General features: G+C 38.4%; 1 pseudogene and 1 gene segment (V, D, J or C); one reads left to right on the top strand and one right to left on the bottom strand.

Moving 5' to 3' along the window:
- Positions 1-10,122, bottom strand: part of LOC109376835 (centriole, cilia and spindle-associated protein pseudogene) — a 16,458-nt pseudogene extending 6,336 nt beyond the window's left edge.
- Positions 10,123-17,277: 7,155 nt separating this feature from the next.
- Positions 17,278-17,824, top strand: LOC109376831 (immunoglobulin kappa variable 1-16-like). The segment is given in 2 exon segments: positions 17,278-17,364; positions 17,493-17,824. Coding segments are annotated over 2 exon segments (372 nt in total).
- The last annotated feature ends 2,967 nt before the right edge of the window (positions 17,825-20,791 follow it).

The raw sequence follows: 20,791 nt of genomic DNA, 5'->3' as shown, positions 1-20,791 counted from the left end.
CTTGGTGGTAATGAACTCCCTCAGTTTATTCTTTTCTGAGAAGCTCTTTATCTCTCCTTCAATTTTAAATGATAACCTTGCTGGATAAAGCAATCTAGGTTGTAGGCCTTTGTTTTTCATCACTTTGAAGACCTCCTGCCACTCCCTTCTGGCCTGCAGTGTTTCTGTAGAAAAGTTGGCTGATAATCTCATGGGTGTGCCCTTGTAAGTAACTTGCTGCCTGTCCCTTGCTGCTTTTAGGATTCTGTCTTTGTTTGTAACCCTTGTTATTTTCACTCTAATGTGTCTTGGTGTAGGTCTGTTTGGGATCATCTTGTTTGGAACTCTCTGCACTTCCTGTGCATGTATGTCAATTTCTTTTGCCAGGTTATGGAAGTTTTCAGATATTATTACTTCAAATATGTTCTCGATCCCTTGCTTCTTCTCTTCTCCTTCTGGTATTTCTTTGATGCGCATGTTGTTGTGCTTGATGTTGTCGCCCAGGTCTCTTAAACTATTTTCAATGTTTTCTATTCTTTTTTGTTGTTGTTGCTGCTTGGATGATCTCTGCTACCTTGTCTTCTAAGTCACTGATTCGATCCTCTGCTTCATTCAATCTGCTAGTAATTCTATCCAGTTTGTTATTTAATTTAGTAATTGTATTGTTTAGTTCTAGCTGGTTGTTTTTTCATGATTTCTCTATCCTTCTTTATATTCTCATTAATTTCCTTGAACATTCTAATAATCAGTGTTCTGAACTCTATCTCCGACAGGTTGCTTACCTCTATTTCCTCTAGTTCCGCTGATTCAGGAGATTTCTTCTGTTCTTTTACTTGGGATGTGTTTCTTTGTTTCCTCATTCTGGCTTACTCTTTGTGCATGCTTCAGTATATTAGGTAGGTCCCCTAATCACACAGTCTTTTCTGGGTGGACTTATGTGGTATGTGTCCTTTATGTTTGAATTACTCAGTCTCCCTATCCTCCTTTGCGTGTGTACCAGAGGTATTCCTTGTGTTGTGTGTCTTCTCCTTTTGAAGTTGAGCTTTGATTGCTTTTGTATTGTCAGTAGGTGGGATTGACTCCCAGGCTGACTAGCTGTGAAGATTAGCTGTGTCCACAATTTATGAGCTGCTGTGTGAGGGTTGACCTATCCAATGAGGCTTGGCCTCTATGGGCTCTTGTGCCTATAGCAGTTTCCCTTTGTGCGTAACTCTTGTAGGTCAAACCTCATAATGCTCTTGTTTAATCTAAAGTTGTCCTCTGTGTGTGATGATTCTTGTGCCTTTTTGGCTGGGCCCTGCTGCAGAGCAATTTTAGAGCAAAACAGATCAACAAACACAACCACAACAGCCACCAAAGGGAACTAGATACTCTCACATGTAAAAAAACAACAAACAACCTACACTCAACATGTATAGAAATATCAAACATACAAAAGAAGAAAACAAACAAATACAAAACAACAAAAAACACAAAGAACAAAAAACCAAACAAGATACAATAAAATATAATAAAATAGAAAACAGAATAAACATGAGAAACAAAATAGCAATACCAAAAAAAAAAGAAAACAAAACAAACAAAAAAAATACAGCAAAATGGAAAGGAGGAGGAAAAGTAGAGCAGTGAAAAGAAAGAAGAAAAGAAGGGAGACAGAGAGAGGGTAGAAAAGAAAGAAGGAAAGAAATAGAAATAGAAATATATATATATATATATATACACACACACACATATATATATATATATATATACACACACATATATATATACACACACACACGCACACACACACACGCACACACACACATACATGTCTACATTCCTATATATATGGACATGTATATCCACATATATACACCTATATATACCTATATTAAAAACTAAAAATGATAATAATGAAATAGAAAAAAACAAAACAACCAGAACAAGCAACCCCCCAAAAAACCAAGCAACCCCAAAACACCCCAAGAAAACAAAATAACAACAAAAAAGCACTCCAAAAAAAACCCCAAACAAACAAACAAAAAACAACCAGTGCCAGTCTTGGCTAAAGTCCACCAAGCTCCCTCCAGGTTTTCCTCTGCTATACAAAACTCCTCTGCGTCTTGTGGGGGCCGAGTCAGTCACTTGGCTCCTAGAGTTACCCTGGCAATGCAGGTCTATTGTAGATGAGTGGGGTCATGAGGTGTGACTGGTAGTTTTTACAAAGTCAATGCCGGTTCTGCTTTCGCCTGCCTGGAGGCATGCTGAGTGCTGCACAGCCAGAAGGCTCGATGTGCGTCTTCTGTCATTCTTTCTGCTGGAGACCGTGGGGTGTGTGAGATTTGAGAGCTGCTAAAACCCACCTGCCAGGGGGGCCTGCGAGTGACTCAGCAGCTGAAGTTGCCCTGCCTCCAAAGCTATGCAGGAGAAGTAGGAGTGGGGTAGGTAGGCTAACACTTGTGGAGTTTCTCAACCCCCTGAGGGTAGGAGCGCCTCTGTAATCTGACCCTACTCCTCCATTCAGGGGTCAGCTTAAGACTCCTGCATGGCAGGGCCAAGGTTTCTGAGGGAGGGTGGGGTGGGTTCTTATCTATGCAGTTGTTTTCAGCTTTCTGTCCGAGGGAAAAAAACCAACAACAAAAAAATAAAAACTAAAAAAGTCCCACCTGGCTTTGAGCAGAGGCTTTTGCCTCAGACGCTCCAGCTGAGCTCCTGCTGTGCTCCTGATGCTGCAGTGCTCTCCACTCTGCCTTCTGGGGGGCTGCGGGTGTGGACTGTGCCTCCATGGTCTCGCCTCCCTCTTCCCCACTCACCTGGTCTGCCCACCTTCTAGGAATCAGCGTGTGAATCTCTTAGCTGCTCTGTGTGATGAGTAGAGGTTTGTTTGAAGAGTTACAGCACTTCAAATTGCAACGATTTCCAGGGGAGAACGCAGAGAATCCTTCTCACAGCCGCCATTTCCTCCTCGACTGTCGAAAATGTGTTTTCTAAGTGGAGGTCCAAAGGGTATAAATGGAGATATTTTTCCTACTGCAAAAAATTAAAGTTTTACAGCCTATGGAAGTTCCATAATCTATATGTGCACAGTTATGCTATGAGTTCCAGGTATGAGATTACCTATGTGATTTTTTAAAAATTAAAGTATAATGGGGGGACAATGTTAGTAAGTTACATGGGTTGCTATTGTACAATTCTATAATACATCATCTATATATCTAGTTGTGTGTGTTTTAAAAAAATTTTATGGTGAACCTACTTGAGATCTTCCTGACATAGATATAGGTCTTGTGATTTATAGAGAAATAACACCTAAAGGAAACTGCTAATACACAAGCACAGAATAGACTGAATGGCTGAAAAATTAATTTATGGATAATACCACTGGTCTTCAATAGTATATAAGGGACACCATCAGCCTAAAGGAAGTATATCAGAATCCCAAGGACGGTCAAGTATGACGTTAGGTTTAATAGTATATATTTTTTTAGATAGTATGTTTTAAAATCTCTCCAGCATTTGTTTATCAAGAGTAGCAATATCTCTAAAATATTGACTGAACAACTACTCTGGCCTTTTTGGCAAATTAGAGGACAAAATTACACTATAGAAATTCATACTCAATATGTTAAAAAGTTTAGACTTTCTTTAGGTAATAATCTTTCATATTTTATAGATAATTGATACTGGAAAACTTGGGGAAAATGGGAACAATTTAACATGTTATTTAGCCAAAACTGACCAAGATTGAACAAGTCAACCCATGTCCTAATGATTTTTAACACAGAACCACAATGCATGAACCATTAGTGTATAGATTACACCATTTCTTCATTTTTCAGGTAAAGAAGAGACAGAGAAACTTAGAAAAATGTTTACCAAGGATGAAATATTCAATAGTTAGGTGCCTGGAAATGGGGGGAAAAAAAGACCTGAGAGCTTTAAGTTGCTGATTAATTCAGGAGTTTCCTTATGCTTATGAATTATTTCTGGAATTGGGAACAAATTTATGCATCAGATTGTTCAGAGAATTACACTGGACTGATGTCACATCATTTATATACCAAAGGGTGCTTTAGAAGAAGGGGAGTCACCACAGTATGTAAAATTCAAGGGTTATATCTGATTATCAGGTTGGAAGGAGATAGCTAATTCAATGATATAGACTCTGGTTTTAACAAATTACCAGACCTTAGATGAGACAAGGCTGAAAGGCTGGAGACAGTTATTTGGGGAAGCACTATGATTGGACCTTTCATGAGAGGCCAAGACTGAAAACAATGGCTTCCCAAGTGAATGTTAATCTAAGGGCCATTGCTGAGCAGGAGGTTCTCAATAATTAGATGACACATAGGTATCAGTCACTTACTGCTATGGTCTGATTGTTTGTCTCTGCCAAAATTCATATGTTGCAATTCTAAACCCCAATGGGGTTATATTACAAGGTAGGACATTTTGTAATTGATTAGGTCATGAGGGTGGAACATTGGTGAATGGGATCATTGCCATACAAAGAGACCCCACAGAGCTCCCTGGCTGCTTCTACCATGTGACGACACAGCCAGAAAACTGTCTGTGAACCAGAATGTGAGCCATCACCAGACACCAAATCTGCCAGCAACTTGAGCTTGGAATCCACAGCCTCTAGAATTGTGAAAAATATATTTCTCTTATTTACAAGCTGCCCAGTATAAGGTATTTTTGTTATAGCAGCCCAAACATGCTAAGAAAGTCACTTTTCCAAGTTTTTCCAGTGAGCCTCTTGAACAAACCTAGTTCTTGTTATTATTAAAAAGTGCCAGGACATTGGAAAAGAAATTGTCACAATTTTAAGCACATCAGGCACCCTCAGCTTTCTAACCAGTCTTCCCAATGTCCTTTGAATTCCAAATGGCAGTGCTCTGAGGAACTACAGGGGCTCTTCCCAGCCTTCCCCTTAATTGGCTCTGAGAAACTTTTCTCCAAATTGGGAAAGAATTTCTCCGTGTCCTTATTATTGATACCAAAGCTACACTGTCAGTGCTCCATCCACTGCCATAAAGCAGCCCTTGCCCCATGTTACAATCATGGGGGTCTCAAATGAACCTCAGCTCGTTTGAGTCTCTGAAACTGTTTTATTGTTTAGGCTGTTTAAGAGTTACTCGCCCTGTTTTTTTTAGTTCTTCTGTCCCTATTCATTTATTAAGCTGATACTTCTTAGAAAAGTATCATGCTGGAATTTCAATTCTCCCAAAAGGGGGAAAATCTCTTTAGAATTTGACAGTAGCCATCAAAATAGCAAATCAGGTAAATTAAATGAACCTCTACAGTGTTTTATTTGCTCCATTTCTGATGACGTTATAGCTGAATCTGGGAGCATGGTTCATTTCCCTATGGATCACCTGTCATTTTCTTTCTGGGCAACATCTTTGGCTGATATTGGCAGAACCCATAGTGTACTTCTTATGAAGATTCAAATATATTCCTAAAACCCGTTGCCAGAATCAGTATCTCATGAGAGGAATTTCCAGGTATAAAATGCAAAGTAGAGTCCAAAACTCAGGGCCTCATGCCATCGCACTAGACCCTGTAACACTTCCACTTTTTGTGTGAGAAACCCCAAGGGATAAGAGTTGAGATTGTCCAGGACTTCTGAGCAATAAACAACATTGTTATCTTTCAGAATCCTATTATTCCTAACCCTCACACACTACTACCATCCATCTCAACTGAAAATAAATTCCCTACTGTAATTGATTTATGCAATACATTCTTCAGTATTCCAGCTGAAGCTATCAACACCTTTTGCCTTCATGTGGAAAGAAAAACAACTTACTTGGACATTAATGCCTCTTGGTTTTACTCGATTTTAGAGCCCTTTTTATTTCCCACAAATCCTGAAAGCTAATCTATATGGTATAAATTTTCCTAGGAGTTTCACTTTGTGAAATATGTGTATGACTTGCTTCTTTGCTCTTCTCACAGGAAGACTGAATCCACCTGCTAAAAGTTTTGGCCTTCAAAGAACATAAAGTCTCCAAAGAAAAGTTGCCATTTACCCAAAACCAGGATTCACATTTAGGACATCTGATATCTGACTGAGGGCCTCACCTAAATGCAGAAATCTTGATGGTGTCCAAGTTTCCCAAAACCCAAAACTAAGCATTAGCTGAGAGGTTTTCTCAATGGATTATTGTCAGAATTGGAAGCAAAGTCTACTCTTATGGCCAAAACTGTATGCTTTACTGAAGAATAACAACCCTGACCCAATTTTGTGGGAAGAACAGGGCAGCATAGCCTTTAAAAACAAAGGAGCATTTAATAAACCCATGTGTTTGGGGGCATTTAACAGATTCTTTTATTTTTTCTTTGTGTATATGAAAAGGAAATGACACCCCCTGTTTTCTCACACAAAAACATGTTGAAAACCATAGACCCACAGGGTATTGTAGTCAGCAACTGGATCCTGGGCATCAGGATACCCCCTTGCCTTAGAGCCATTACTGCCACTGCCCCTTTCTGCTTAAAGCCACTGAGGAGACTTTTTTGTGGGATTCCTTTTAACCATCTTTATACTCTATCCAGTAGAAACCCTACTGAATTCTCATCACACCCAACATTTTTCAGTCAGTTGCCTCACTTTCTATGAAATCCTTTTGTTAACTCACCTCACATAACTCTTTCATGTTGTGATAACCATAAACCAGTTATTTTTCATCTTTTCAATATCTATGAACCCTTCAAACTGCCTAACACTGATGGATTACCTCCAGACCCCTCATGATTATCTATAGGGAACTCTTCTGGAGAATGCTGATTTCTTGTGGTTTTCTGATGGTTCTTATTTTTAAAAATGAAACTGGCAAATATTGTGCTGGATATGCATTATCAGCAGCCTTTGATGTAATTGAAACAGTATCTTTACCTTTAGCTATCTTAGCTCAACAGGCTGAATTATATGCTCTTATCTGGGCCTGTTGGCCAAGAGCAACACTGCCAACATTTATACTGATAGTAGATAATCTTTTGGAGTAACACATGATTTTGGAATATTGTGCAGCCAACACAGCTTCCTTGCTTCCAGAGAAAATAAAAAATGGTCTTCATGTTCAGGAGTTATTGGATACTCTACTTGACATGCTGCTGAAGATATTAATATCCCAGGGCATCCAAAGTTGACTCTCTGGAAGGCAGAGAAAATCACATGCTGACACTTCTGCAAGGAATGCTGCCCTTAAAGAAACCAGCAGCAATCCAACTTCCGTCATGGTCCAAAGAGATACTTCCCCAACTGATAACTAAGGACTACTGGCTAGAGAAGCCCAAATGTTAGCCTCACAAATACAAATGTATAAAGGAGAAATAATATATTACAATTTTCTTCCACTTATGAAAACGTTGTGACAAGATATAGTACATTGCAAGAATATTAGAAATTTGCAATAATGGAAAAAATATGTAGTGAATAAGACATTTTTCTCTACCCTTCTAGGTTCTTGTGGCCAGTCTAAGAATTAAATTGACATGGGCATTTTTAAGTTATTAAAAATTTAAAATTTTTAATAGGAAAAATATCAATATTAAATATATATGCATGGGTAATTCACATAAACATTAAAATTCCAAAGACAGTAAGGTAAATGAGGTATATGTATTATTCTGGACTGAGGAGAAGAAGGCAGGCATCTGCAGATTTAAAGGGAAGAAAGGCAATTCACAGGGTGATAAAAAGATAATGTTTAGTACACAGATAATGTTTGCTGATCCATCTATAGAGACAAAGGGCTGCAGAGAGGACTTTAGTCAAATGGACCTTGGTACATTCCTTCTTGTCTACCACACCTAGCTCATGTTATATTTTGGTTATCTATGGTAATAGTTCTTCCCAGAAAAGGCCTTAAGTCTTAAATTCTTTCAGCCAGTTTCGGGGAAGGTCAAAAGATCTTCCTGAGCCTCTTGTTTCTTAAACACAAAATAATTCTGATGCCAGAGAGACATTTTCTTTTAGGGTGACACATTTGCTTCCCTACAAATACTTCAATGTTAGAAAATCTATACAAATAAATGGAGTTTCTTTCCATTTGTTTGATACTGTATAACATTGATGTGGTTAGTAGAGCATTAGCAATAGTGAAGATGTTTGGGAAGGGTTGAGGACAATATAACTCCTGCCACATATACAAAATGCAACTGCAGCAACACATCAGAATGTTGGTCTTTTCTGCTATAAAGATGTTGAGAGGGAGAAGAGGTTTTAGTGATGTTCTGAGATCAAGAGTAGGAAGTTTTTTTTCAAGTATGGGTTTTGTGGTGTGCTACAATTGGAATTTCATCTTCAAAGATGTGGCTTGGGGCCGGCCAAGTGGCTCATTGATTAAGAGTTGGCTTGGGAGCACGAACTCTGAGCTACAGCAGGGCCGCCATTTCGGATCCCACATATGAGGGCCAGTGACACTCCCCTCTACAGCTAAGATGCTGAACAACAGCTCAACCTGGAGCTGGGCTGCCATGAGTCGAGGGTGACAACGTAGGCTGCAGTGGGGCTGCAGTGGGCTGCTGTAAGCTACTGTGAGTGGCCAACAGCCAGCGTGAGCATCTGGCAGCTGCTGTGAGCAGCCATGAACTGTCCTGAGAGACCATCCAACAGCCGGTGACTGATCTGCCTCAGCCAGGAAGAGCGCAATGATCACAATACCAACATGGGCCAGTGAAGCGACGTCCTCCACAACTAGACTGAAGAACAAAAGGACAGCAACTTGTCTGTTCCCCTTCCCCGATTCCCCAAGCTGTTCCCCTCCCCCAATTCCCCAATAAAAAAATCTTAAAAAAAAAAGAAAAGAAAAGATGTTACTGGACCTCAAGGAAATGGACAGCCACTTTCTGAGCAAATGCATAGGAGCAAAGAGCATCCCATGAGGCTGCCACTGAGAGAGGAGACATAGGAGAGTCGATGGATCTTCTATATGGGAAGAAAAATGATTAAAACAGACCCCTTCGTCCCCCCACCAAAAAAAAATCCACAGTTTACAATATAAAACACAAATAAAAAATTTTAAGGTCTGGCACTCAATGTTGAAGGTGGTTTAAAATCAAGATGCTTCCCACATGGACTGCCTTCTAAGAAGAGAAGCTGAAGAACATTGGGCATTTAACCATGATGTAAATACCCAGCTTTAGATTAAACATTTTCTGTTTTTAAATTTTAATTAGTTTATTGGGGTGACAATGGTTAGTAAAGTTACATAGGTTTCAAGTGTACAGTTCTGTAATACATCATCTATATATCACATTATGTGTTTACCACCCCAGTCAGTTCTCCTTCCATCACCAAATATTTGATCCTTATACCCTCATCTACCACCCACCTCGTCCGTTACCATTTTCAATCATATTGATTAGATGTGTCAGTGGAGCACAAAACAGTCAGAAGGCTTTAGCTAGAAATAAATGGCAAAGATTTAGTCAATGGCCACAAAGATTTGCAAAATGGAAAGGCAGCTAGGCATTATCCAATGTGTTCTGAAAAAGAAAGGATAGATAATGAAGGGTCCTAAGAGTAAAAACTACATTACTGAGGAAAACTGTGAATTTTGCATTGTTAGACCACAGATTGGCTCACGATGATAATCCTCCGGACATCCTGGGGTCTGGATAATGAATGCCAGGTGGTCTGGATAATGAAACATTCTTTTTTATTCATAACAAGTGGTTGTCTATAAGAGGTATATATGAGTACATCTCCAGCACATGAACATTGTTTCTTAAGTCCTTCAGAGGTTTAGCTGTAAAATTTCGGTATGTCCAGATACTAGCACACAACTAAAATTTCAAAATTTTAACTTCTCAGGCTACTTAAAGCAAGAATAGAATTGTTTCCTTACCTCAGCCTACTTGATTTTAATAATTTACCATCTTTACCATAATGACTCCATTTTATCTTTTCACGCTTTTCATCAGATGATATAAAGATATATGATCAAATTTTACATACATGTGACAGGGCCCGGGCAGGTTCAGGGCACACAAGCAGCGGCCCTGGGCAAGGGGCCCAGGCTGTCCAGATGGGTGCTGCTTGATATACAGACCCTGACCCTGGACATACAAACCTTGACTCTGGAGCCTGCCAGGGCTCCGGTTACATAAGCTCTCTATGTAAGCATGATTCACAGCTGTGGGAAGGAGCATGCGCACTTTTGTGCATTCTCTTCCTCCAAAACCTCTATATAATGGTTGCTATTGCTGATTAAAGACGTTGGTTCCTCCTCATGTCAGCTCTGTGTGCTTTCTTTACCTTGGGCATCTCACTGACGAAAGCTTCTCCGCAACCCCCGGAGCGACGACGCAAGACTCATTGTCAATTAAGAAATGTCTTAATATACTAGGAATAGAGTCAGAATATAGGGTGACCATATAACTTTTCACCCAAACTGGGTCATTTGTGAGAATAAAAAGGTGATGCCATTAATGACAACACTGGAACTGTATAAGACAGAAAAGAAGGTAGAGTAACTCTCAGATATGACAACAAAATGAGAGAGAAAAATGAGGAAAAGTTAACAGAAAAAATGAGAAAAAACATTTAAAATAATAAACGTCTAAAACAAAGAGTAGAAATGGTTGTGGAAACACTCCAATAAGCTGCACAACACCCTAATAAGCATAGCATACAAGATCATATAACTCGATCAAATGGGATTCATTTCTGGGATGCAAGGTTGGTTCGATGTTTGCAAATCAATTAATGTGATAGGCCACAAAACTAAATAAAACATAAAAACTCTATGATTATATCAATAGATTCAGAAAGAATGGATGAAATCCAGCATCCATTTATGATAAAAACTCAGCAAAGTGGGAATAGAGGGAAAATACTTCAACTAAATACAGGCCTTTATACTATTGTCTGTGTCAATGAGTTTTTGTTTCTTCATTTGTTTGTCTTGTTCCTTCGTTGTTTTCAGTTTTATATATCACATATCAGTGAAATCATATGGTTCTTGACTTTTTATGTCTGACTTATTTTGCTTAGTTTAATAATCCCAAGATCCATTCACTTTGTCACAAATAGCACTATTTCATCTTTTCTTATGGCTGAACAGTATTCCATTGCTTATATATGCCACATCTTCTTTATCCAGAGGGTAAGGGGGTTGGGGGTTGGTGGATGAGGGTAAAAGGGATCACATATATGGTGACAGAAGAACTGACTATGGGTGATGAACACACAATGAGATATATAGATGATATAGTACAGAATTGTACCCCTGAAACCTATGCACTTTACTAATAATTGTCAACCAAATAAACTTCAATAATAATGATAATAATAATAATGAATGAAAAAAGGACAAAATAATAAAGGCCATATATTACAAACCAACAGCTAACATCATACTCAACAGTAGCCTTTTCCTTAAGGTAATGAACAAGACAACTATGTCCACTTTTATTCAACATATATAGGAAGTCCTGGCCAAAGTAAGCAGACAAGAAAAATAAATAAAACACATCAAGATGGGAAAAGAAGTAAAATTTATATTATTTGCAGATGACATGATATTATATATGGAAAACCCTAAACATTCTACCAAAAACCCTATTAGAACTGATGAATAAATTCAGTAAAGAGCAGGAGGCAAAATTAATGTTCAGAAATCAGCTGCATTTTTATACACCAAAATGAACCAGACACTTGATAGTTCCCCCTACACAAACACTATTTCAGAAAATGTGTCACCACATACTTAGGAATCACGTTTGTCACTGATCTTTTAGGTCATCAAATAATATCTCAAAGCTCTTGTTTCCTCCACCACTAACAGACCTAAGATGTCACAGCTCCTCCTGGAGGTAATAGGTAAAATAGCTTCAGCACCCAAACTCAGCTAGAGCAGATCTTCATTGTTCCTACTCAAACTAAAAATACATATATTTATAGAATTACTGAAATCATACTATCATGAACTCTGCTAGGCATTGAGCATTTTAAATAAGCCAAACAGAAACTCTGACCTCATAGAGTTTTAATTTTAATAGGAGGGACAGGTAATAAATAACGTGTCTGCTGCCACTGCTACCCTGCTCCTTCTGAGATCCTTCCCCTGGAGCAATGCCGTTCCTGAGGGCAAGTGGGGTAACAGGTGACCAGATCCATTTAGTGTATCTTCAACCCTCAGCATGAACAGTCAGTTTAACACTTGTGTTTCTTGGAAAAATAAAGTCACTTGTAGTCTCATTTATTGTCATGCATTCAAACACTTTTTGATCATGGGCACTGGTCTTTCAATTCATCATGTCCCTGCAGCATGAAACCACCCAACACACATCGTTAATAAGAATCAAAGCTCTGACACTATGTATAAAAATAAACTGGACCTGGTTTTAACAGAGCATCTTGTAATATGTTTACTAATTATTTTTAATGAGGATTCATGTCCCACTTTAGCCTTCTACAATTTTTGTGAAAAAATGAACTTTTTCTGGGCTAAACAGTGAAATTCCCTTTATCTTTTATATCTCTCATATTTAGAGTAACTCCTCCTTGAAGTTGTCCCTTTTCTAATGCTTGACTCAGAGCTTTGGTTATAAGATGGAAGTGTGGACATTTATGTTCTCTCCTCCAAAGCATCTCTTTTGCTATTTCAAAGCTCTCAATTACTATTTGATAGACGATTTGGTTTTGTGAATGCTGATTCCAACCCAAATCCTGGGATAAAAGGCAAAACAGCAGATTAGCTATTCAGTGAGGCCATCTCCTTGACTACAATAATCTGTCAAAGAGGGTCATTACCTAAGCTTGACTACATGCAGAGAATTTCAAATGCCTTATGCATTGTGAGGAATAGACTCCTATAAGACAGGGAGCATATAATTCCAAGATCTATTGGCATCTAAAGTTTCAATTAATATGGAACCAGCACATGAAAGGCAGAGTGGAGAGGAAGAGAGAAACTGGATTTTAATAATAAAAATGAGAGACTACATCAAGCTTTCCTTAAACTTTCTATTCTGGATTTTAAAAAAAAGAATGTTAAATCAGTCTTTATTCAAGAGAGGAGGGGGCATCATGATTGGTGTAGGGACCACTGCAATGGGGTCTTGCAGTAGAGGACGGAGATTTGATTTAACTCTGATGCCAAAAGTATAAGTGATGATTAATAGTCAAGGGGCAGGGTGGGCTCAGTAGATGGAAAACTAGTAAGATAAAACATCAAAGCTAAAGAGGATATTTGTTAGACCAACTAACATAATTCTTGTAAAGTCAGGACAGGATGATTGGATGTCTAGAGTAGTCAGATACCAAGGATGGGGGATTTCACTAAATTGACTTGGCAGGATTCTTGTTCAAAGTGGATTCTCCATGGACAAAGAGGCAAGCCCAGCCAAGTTCAGGTCTGGTCCAGCAGAGTGTGTTTGTCAGTTACCCCTGTTGTTCAATGCAAGAAGAGATATTATTCTTTCCTTTGAATAATATGAAGTTCCACTTCTTATCTGCTTTTCCTTTTGTTCATTAAGGGCCAGTTGAACTATTTGTTGGGAGTTGGTTGTAGAGGATATTTCCTGGATGCTTCAAGTAGATAGGCATTTGATTAGGGGAACTTCTATGAAAATAAAAAGAAAGACAAATGTTAATGTTTAGTGCAAAAACCCCATTTCTGAGTCTGAAGGACTGTCCATCAAGGTTTCATGATGTTGGGCTCCAAGCATCCTTTGCATTCTAAATCTTTGCTGATGGCATTGAGTGCCTGATAAACTTGCTTAGTGACACCACAACACCAGGCACAAAAGTTGTACATATACCATCTGCTGTGGTAATTCCTCTAAAGACTATATTCTAATCTTCAAGATTCCATTGTAGGGCTTCAGAAAAGGGTAGTTTTACAATTCTTAGTGATTTGAAGTCAAAGGGTAGGAGAAACATGGAAAAATAGTTTGGACATTTATGTCCAAATATTAGAGGAAACTAGAAGAATTCAGGATCCAGTCGGACTTGCAGGCAGATATCAACACCTCCAACACAATGAACAAGGCTAGAATCTAATAAGGGTACACTGTAATTTCTCACTGACACATAATTTTCTCTCTACAGTCACTGCCATTTCTATCAAGGATAACTACAGAAAGATTGATTTGTTTCCAAAAATTGTAATCTAACTGCTTTTTTATGACTGTTCATATAAGTGCAACAAGAATGGCAATTGATTACATAAGCTTTTAAATAGTCTGCTTCCTGAAGCTTTCCATAAGGAATTTCAGGTGGGACCTTAAAAAGCCTCATGAGTCTAGAAAGCCAAGCCAAGGATTCACCAGCAGACTTCACCTGCAGAACTAATAGCTCTGAGTGAATTCCTCTCTTCCTATGATACCCAATGTATCTTATGGTTGCTGGGCTTGGCAAAACACTCTGGACTTTTCATTTGTTTAAGTACACAAATTCCCTTTATTATTTAATGCAATGTAATTTGAGGTTTCTGCCAATTACAACTGGAAATATGCCAAATTATCCTGAAATCTTAATCAAACTAACTTGATAACGATATGAGAAACATAACCATTTTATTTTTCACTCTACAATGTCAAATCGACTACCAGAAAACATAAAAGAACCATTGTTTTAAATAGGTCTGATTATAACCTGGAAAACCATGAAAAATGTAAGCCAATATCATATATATGATCATTTTTTGAGGAGAAACTTTATGATTTTATAAGATTGTCAAACATATTTTTATTTAAATAATTAAAAATGCTAACATCATATTAAAATTCAATTTCTTTTATGTCAGCGACAAGCCTGAGATCAACAATTATCTTCTTTAAGAATGAGTATAAAAACATACACACACACACACACTTTTTAATACAAATAATAATAGCAAAATTGGTAGCAACAAGATTTTGATTAGCTATGAATTCTTATGCATTTCACAATCTAGCCCTCATCATAAATTATCAATTTATTTCCTAAATAAGAAGAATATTATTTTCAATGGAGACTTTTAGAATATGTTTGGAAAACAAAGATATCAAAAGTATCAAGTAACATTTATGTATGTAACAGCCAATCCCTGAGCCATCATGGATACACCATGAGTCCACTACCTCTGGGCACAATAAGGTTCTCTTACACTGTGTTGTAGACACAGGATGTTTCTCCCTGTAGCCACCACATGAGGGTTTAAGGACTCGCTGCTTTGTTTCATTAATAACATGGCTGGATTCATCTCTGTCTCCAGATCCCCTTTCTTCCTGTCCTCTCTGACATTCACAACAATTCCCCCAAAATGATATAATCTTTGTCTTCATTTTACTTTAAAGAGAATTAATGCCCAGAGGCTTTGAGCTGATCTAGGGTTGCAAAAATATCTTAATCCAGACTCCAATTCAAGAGTCATCCTCTTTAGTTGGAGGGAAAAACAAAAACAAAAACACGAACAGCATTTTATTCTGAGGTTAATCAGGTCTAGCATCAATTACAGAGCTTTCTTTCTGATGACTTTTGGGAAGTAAGGCCAAAAGTAAGGACAGGGTGTAGAATATAGAGGAGCCCAATTCAATAATAAGATATACCCCATTTAGTTCACTGAAAAATTGAGACTTATGGCTTTGGAAAGTGATGTATGTGTGACATACCTTTCAGGAAACATGATATTAATTATCCTTGTGTATCTGCGGTAAATGACTTGGCCCTAAAATAAGAATGGCAGTAAAATGCTTTTTAATACCTTTAACATTCTCTTAAGAACTGCTTTTTGTACTTTTATAAAATTTCAAAACAACCTCATACTTACAGAAATGTTCTAGGCACAACACATAGTGCTTTGCCCTCTGCCCCTGAACCATTTGAGAGTAAGTTGATGACCTAAAGCCCTACCCTCTAAGACATTACTATGTATTTGCTCCACAAAAAGACATTCTCATATATAACTCAATGCAACCATGAAATAAGGAAATCAGTATGAATATATTAAACTATCTAATCCTCAGGCATATTTCAAGTTTTGACAAATGCCTATCACTATCTTTTATAACAAAAGGATCCAGTCCAAATTCACATGTTGCCTTTACTTGTCTATATCCCGTTAGACTCCTTCATTGTGGAAACAATTTATCATTGTTTCCTTGAACTTAATGATTGTATCACTTTTAAAAATGGATGCCAATTATTTTGTAGGATGTCCCTCAATTTGGATTTGTTTGATTCTCCCTCATGATCATATTCACCTAATACATCTTTGGCATGAGTATCTGAAAGTGAATGTCTACTCTTCTCATTGCATCCTATTAGGTGGTCCCAAATTCCAATTTGCTCCATTAATGATGACACCACTTCAATTCCTGGATCAAGGTGGTACCTCTCAGGTTTCTCTGCTGTGCAGCTGCTCTTTAAAATAAGAACATTTTTTGGGAAAAGTCCTTAATACTTTATGAATATCCTATTCCTCATTAAAGGAGCAATATAAAATCACTGAGTTACCATCATTATTGATTTTGATACCCAAAATTCACCAGATTTTGCAAATGATAGTCCCACTCCAAATGGGTGCTCTTCACCTCATTCTTGAGCACTTCTGCAGGGAATAACTTGGATTAAGAAGGAAGTGAGGAACAAGTAGCAACCCAAGGAGCTCAAGAAACATGTAGCATGGGTGTGGGAAAACCTGCAGAGAGGAAAGGTGGCTGACACAATTCACATGTAGAGGAGAAAAATCCCTGACCATGGTTTGCCTAGATGCAAGTGGTGTGTCAGAGCACTCAGAAATGGAAAGGGACAGGTCACTCAGCTAGAGATGTCAGGTTAGCAACCTCAGATATCAGTCATTGTGCACTCTCTTGCAAATCATGACACTTACATTTTTTTTAGTTATTTACTCTTACACCTCATGCATCTCTGGCTGCCAATAGTGTTAATTCACCATAACAAAGGTTTTAAGAATTTAATGTAAAAGGAAGTCTCCCTGTCCTCACAAGTTGCACAGGCACCAAGGTGAAGAGCTGGCAAAATTTCTGGCAAGTAGTAGAGTTGTGTCATACTCGAAAGATCTAGTTTTAGATGGAGAAAGAGCAAGAGAAGCATGTCCTGAAATTTGAACAGAGCAAGAACACTATACTCATAGGATGGTGGAATGATTCTTGTGACTGCCAACGGGAAGCACATTTCTTACACGCAAATGTGTGCTGCCCTGGTTGGGCTTGGGCACCTGGTAGCTACTGACTGTGCTGTGTTATTGAGACCAGTCAGCCCTGCAGGTGTGCCCAACCAGCCCAAACCCCTGCTTATTTGCATGTGAGTGGGGTGCAACCCACAGCCCTGGACACATTGATAGTGAGGTCACACCCTGTGCAGGGATCAGTCCCAGGCAGGACAGAGCATGGACATGAGGGTCCTGACTCAGCTCCTCAGCCTCCTGCTGCTGTGGCTCCCAGGTAAGGAAGGAGCACTTGGGGGATTTACTCTGCCAGTGTGGTCAGTACCACTTAGACTGCAGGGTAGTTATAAGACCTGGTAACATCATTAAGAACATGGATGTTTGTTTTCATGTTTCCTTTCTTAGGAGCCAGATGTGACATCCAGATGACCCAGTCTCCATCCTCTCTGTCTGCATCAGTGGGAGACAGAGTCACCATCACTTGCCGGGCCAGTCAGAGTATTGGCAACAACTTAGCCTGGCATCAGCAGAAACCAGGGACAGCTCCAAAGCGCCTGATCTATAAGGCATCAACTTTGGACACTGGTGTCCCTTCGAGGTTCAGTGGCCAAGGATCTGGGACAGATTTCACTCTCACCATCAGCAGCCTGCAGCCTGAAGATGTGGCAACTTATTACTGTCAACAGTATGAAAATTGGCCTGTCACAGTGTTACAAGCCTGAACATAAACCATGAAACAGACAGCTGAGAGTCGGCCGCCCCAGCTGCTGCTCTTGGGCCTCCATCGGCTGAGAGTATTTCTCAGATGCACCCACTCTTTGATGGTGACTGGAGTTTTGGGGAGAAGTGGTCAGGGAGGCTTCCCAGCACCCTAACTCTCTTTGTCTCTCCTCAGCTTCAGTGGCACATACAACGTCTCTTCCAATTTCATAAAGAACAAAGATGATCACACATGAGCTGTCTGGGCTACAGAATCAGTCCAAGTTCATAAAGTGAAAGAGAAGCCACTCTAGGTATTCCAAGCAGGAATTGCTTAATATAGAGAATCGATTAGTAAAGTACACTGTTTCAAAGGCCTAGGGAAGCAATAACAGTGGAAGTACATAGTGGGAATGTGGGATTTCCTGGTGCTTCCCCAGAAACCAGAGAAAATATCCCATTGGAGACAAAGGCTGTCTAACCATGTGCTCCCCTGACTTGTTGGGGAGCCCAGGAGTGGGGGTGTTGATGCTCTCAGCTCACCAGTGATTCTCTAGTTCTCCACTCTGCCTGCAGGAACTGATGGATAGTATTGAATCCTCTTCTTACTCTAAATCTCAGGGAGGGTCCCTCACTGAACAGCTCTATGGGAAATCATAGAGGGCAATGGTGTTCTGAGAAATGTGTTTCCACAAGTGAGAGTGATGATGGGGAACTGGCAGCAGGCAGCCTGTATTATCATTATTTTACATCTCTCAGAATTTTGCCAGTTACAATACACTTGGATGCACTTTCAATCATCATCATCAAGTCTGGATTCATAACAGAAATGTTTGTTAAATGATTAAGAAAATAGAAGAAATGATGAAAATGTTTTGCCATATTTAGAAATAATTTGACAAAGAATGGAAGCCTTTTTTGACTACAAAATCAAAACTTAAATATTGGTGGAGCATTCTTTTTCTTCTATGAAAATATCTTCCTGTTCATGATTTTACTTGGAGCCAGAGCATCACTGACATCCCTGAGAACTTATTACAAATGCAAAACAGCAGGTTTCACCTTACACCTACTTTTGAGCATCTTCATTTTATAATAACAAGGTCTTGGGAGATATGCATAAGGTCTAAGATGCTCTGTTTTAGTCGACATTTACTTCAGTTAAATGGGCATTTTTTTTTACATTTCCATTTAAGAAGCTGTATTTAAATCAGCATGCTGCAAACACATCCAACTTCATTTTCAAGTTAACACAAAATTAACCTACTTCAAGATTGTGAGCATTGTGGGTTTTATTTGTGTTGCTTTGATGATTTGTGATGTTGAGCATGTTTTCTTATATTTATTGGCCATCTGAATGTTCTCTGTGGACTAATGTCTATTCAGGTCCACTGCCCATTTTTTAATTGGGTTGTTGTTGTTTTGTTGTTGAGTTGTATGAGATATCATCTAAAACCTGTTAGAATGTCTATCATCAACAAGGCAAATAATCTCTAACAAGTGCTGGAAAAGCTGTGGAGAAAAAGGAACTCTCATACACTGTTGGTGGAAATGAAGATTGGTGCAGCCACCATGGAACTCAGTGTGGAGCGTCCTTAAAAAACAAATAATAGAATTACCATGTGACCCAGCAATCCCTCTCCTGGGTATCTACCCCAAAAATCTGGAAACATTTATTCTTTTTTATTATTATTATTATTATTATTATTATTATTTTTTTTTTTTTAGCTGAGCCATCCTGCCACCTGTTGGCAGCTCAGCGGCTGCTCAGCTCGGGCTGACTCGAACCGCTGTTGCTCAGAGCTCAAACTGGAAACATTTATTCTTAAAGATATACGTGTTCGAATGTTCATTGCAGCTTTATTCATGGTGGCCAAGACATGGAAAAAAACAAAGTGTCCTTTGATAGATGACTAGATAAAGAAGATGTGTTATACACAATGGAATACTATTCTGTCATGAGAAAAATGAGAGAGTGCCATTAGTGACAATGTGGATGGGTTGTAAGAGTATTATGCTAAGCAAAATATGACAGAAGAAAAAGTCTAGAACCATATAATTTCACTGATATATGGGATATAAAACTGAAAACAACAAAGGAACAAGACAAACAAATAAAGAAACAAAAACTCATAGACACTGGCAATAGTTTGGTGGTTACCAGAGGGTAAGGGGGGAAAGGGGTGGTAGATGAGGGTAAATGGGATGAAATATATGGTGACAGAAGGGTGGTGAGCACACAATGTGATATACAGATGATATAATACAGAATTGTACACCTGAAACCTATGTAACTTTACCAACCACTGTCATCACAATAAACTTTGATTAAAAAAAAAGATTGTGAGTATTGAAAAAAATTATTTGTAAATGGCATCATGAAATATGTTAAAAATTAAACAATCATGGTTTTTAGAAACTTGAAAAATTACAAAGACCTAAGAATAAATCAAAATTATCTATAATTATGTTAGAAATAATTAGACTTAAACTTGTTTGTGCAGTTTATTATGGGGATTTTGTTTCTTCCTGCAATTTGCCCTGAGAATGATGTGCCTTGGGTTGACACCTTCAGTCTTGGCCTCAAGTAAACATTCCATAGTGGAGACAAATTCATGTACCTGCAGAAGAACCACACAGCTGAGCACTGTCTGGATAATTGAACATTGTTAACATAAGCATTCAGGACTATAGGAATGAATCCTGAGTATTATAAGTTATGAAATTTTTGAGTGGTTCCTTACAAACCATTATTGTGTAAAACCTAATACAATATTTATACATCCACACATAGAGATAGACAGATTTCATTAAAACTTATGGCACAAAATAATATTTAGGAATCCATTCATAAGGAGACACAAATACATAAAAGAAATGTTTTAACATTTGAATAAAAAGAATACAATTTACATCATTTAAGAGAATATCTAACATTATCCATATACAGCAGTACTTCCAGTAATAATAATGATAATTTTGTATATCATACAAACTTATTAAAA

Source organism: Hipposideros armiger, unplaced genomic scaffold (assembly GCF_001890085.2).
Source record: "Hipposideros armiger isolate ML-2016 unplaced genomic scaffold, ASM189008v1 scaffold_1219, whole genome shotgun sequence".
NCBI classification, from domain to species: Eukaryota; Metazoa; Chordata; class Mammalia; order Chiroptera; family Hipposideridae; genus Hipposideros; species Hipposideros armiger.
This window is presented reverse-complemented; position numbering and strand designations above follow the sequence as displayed.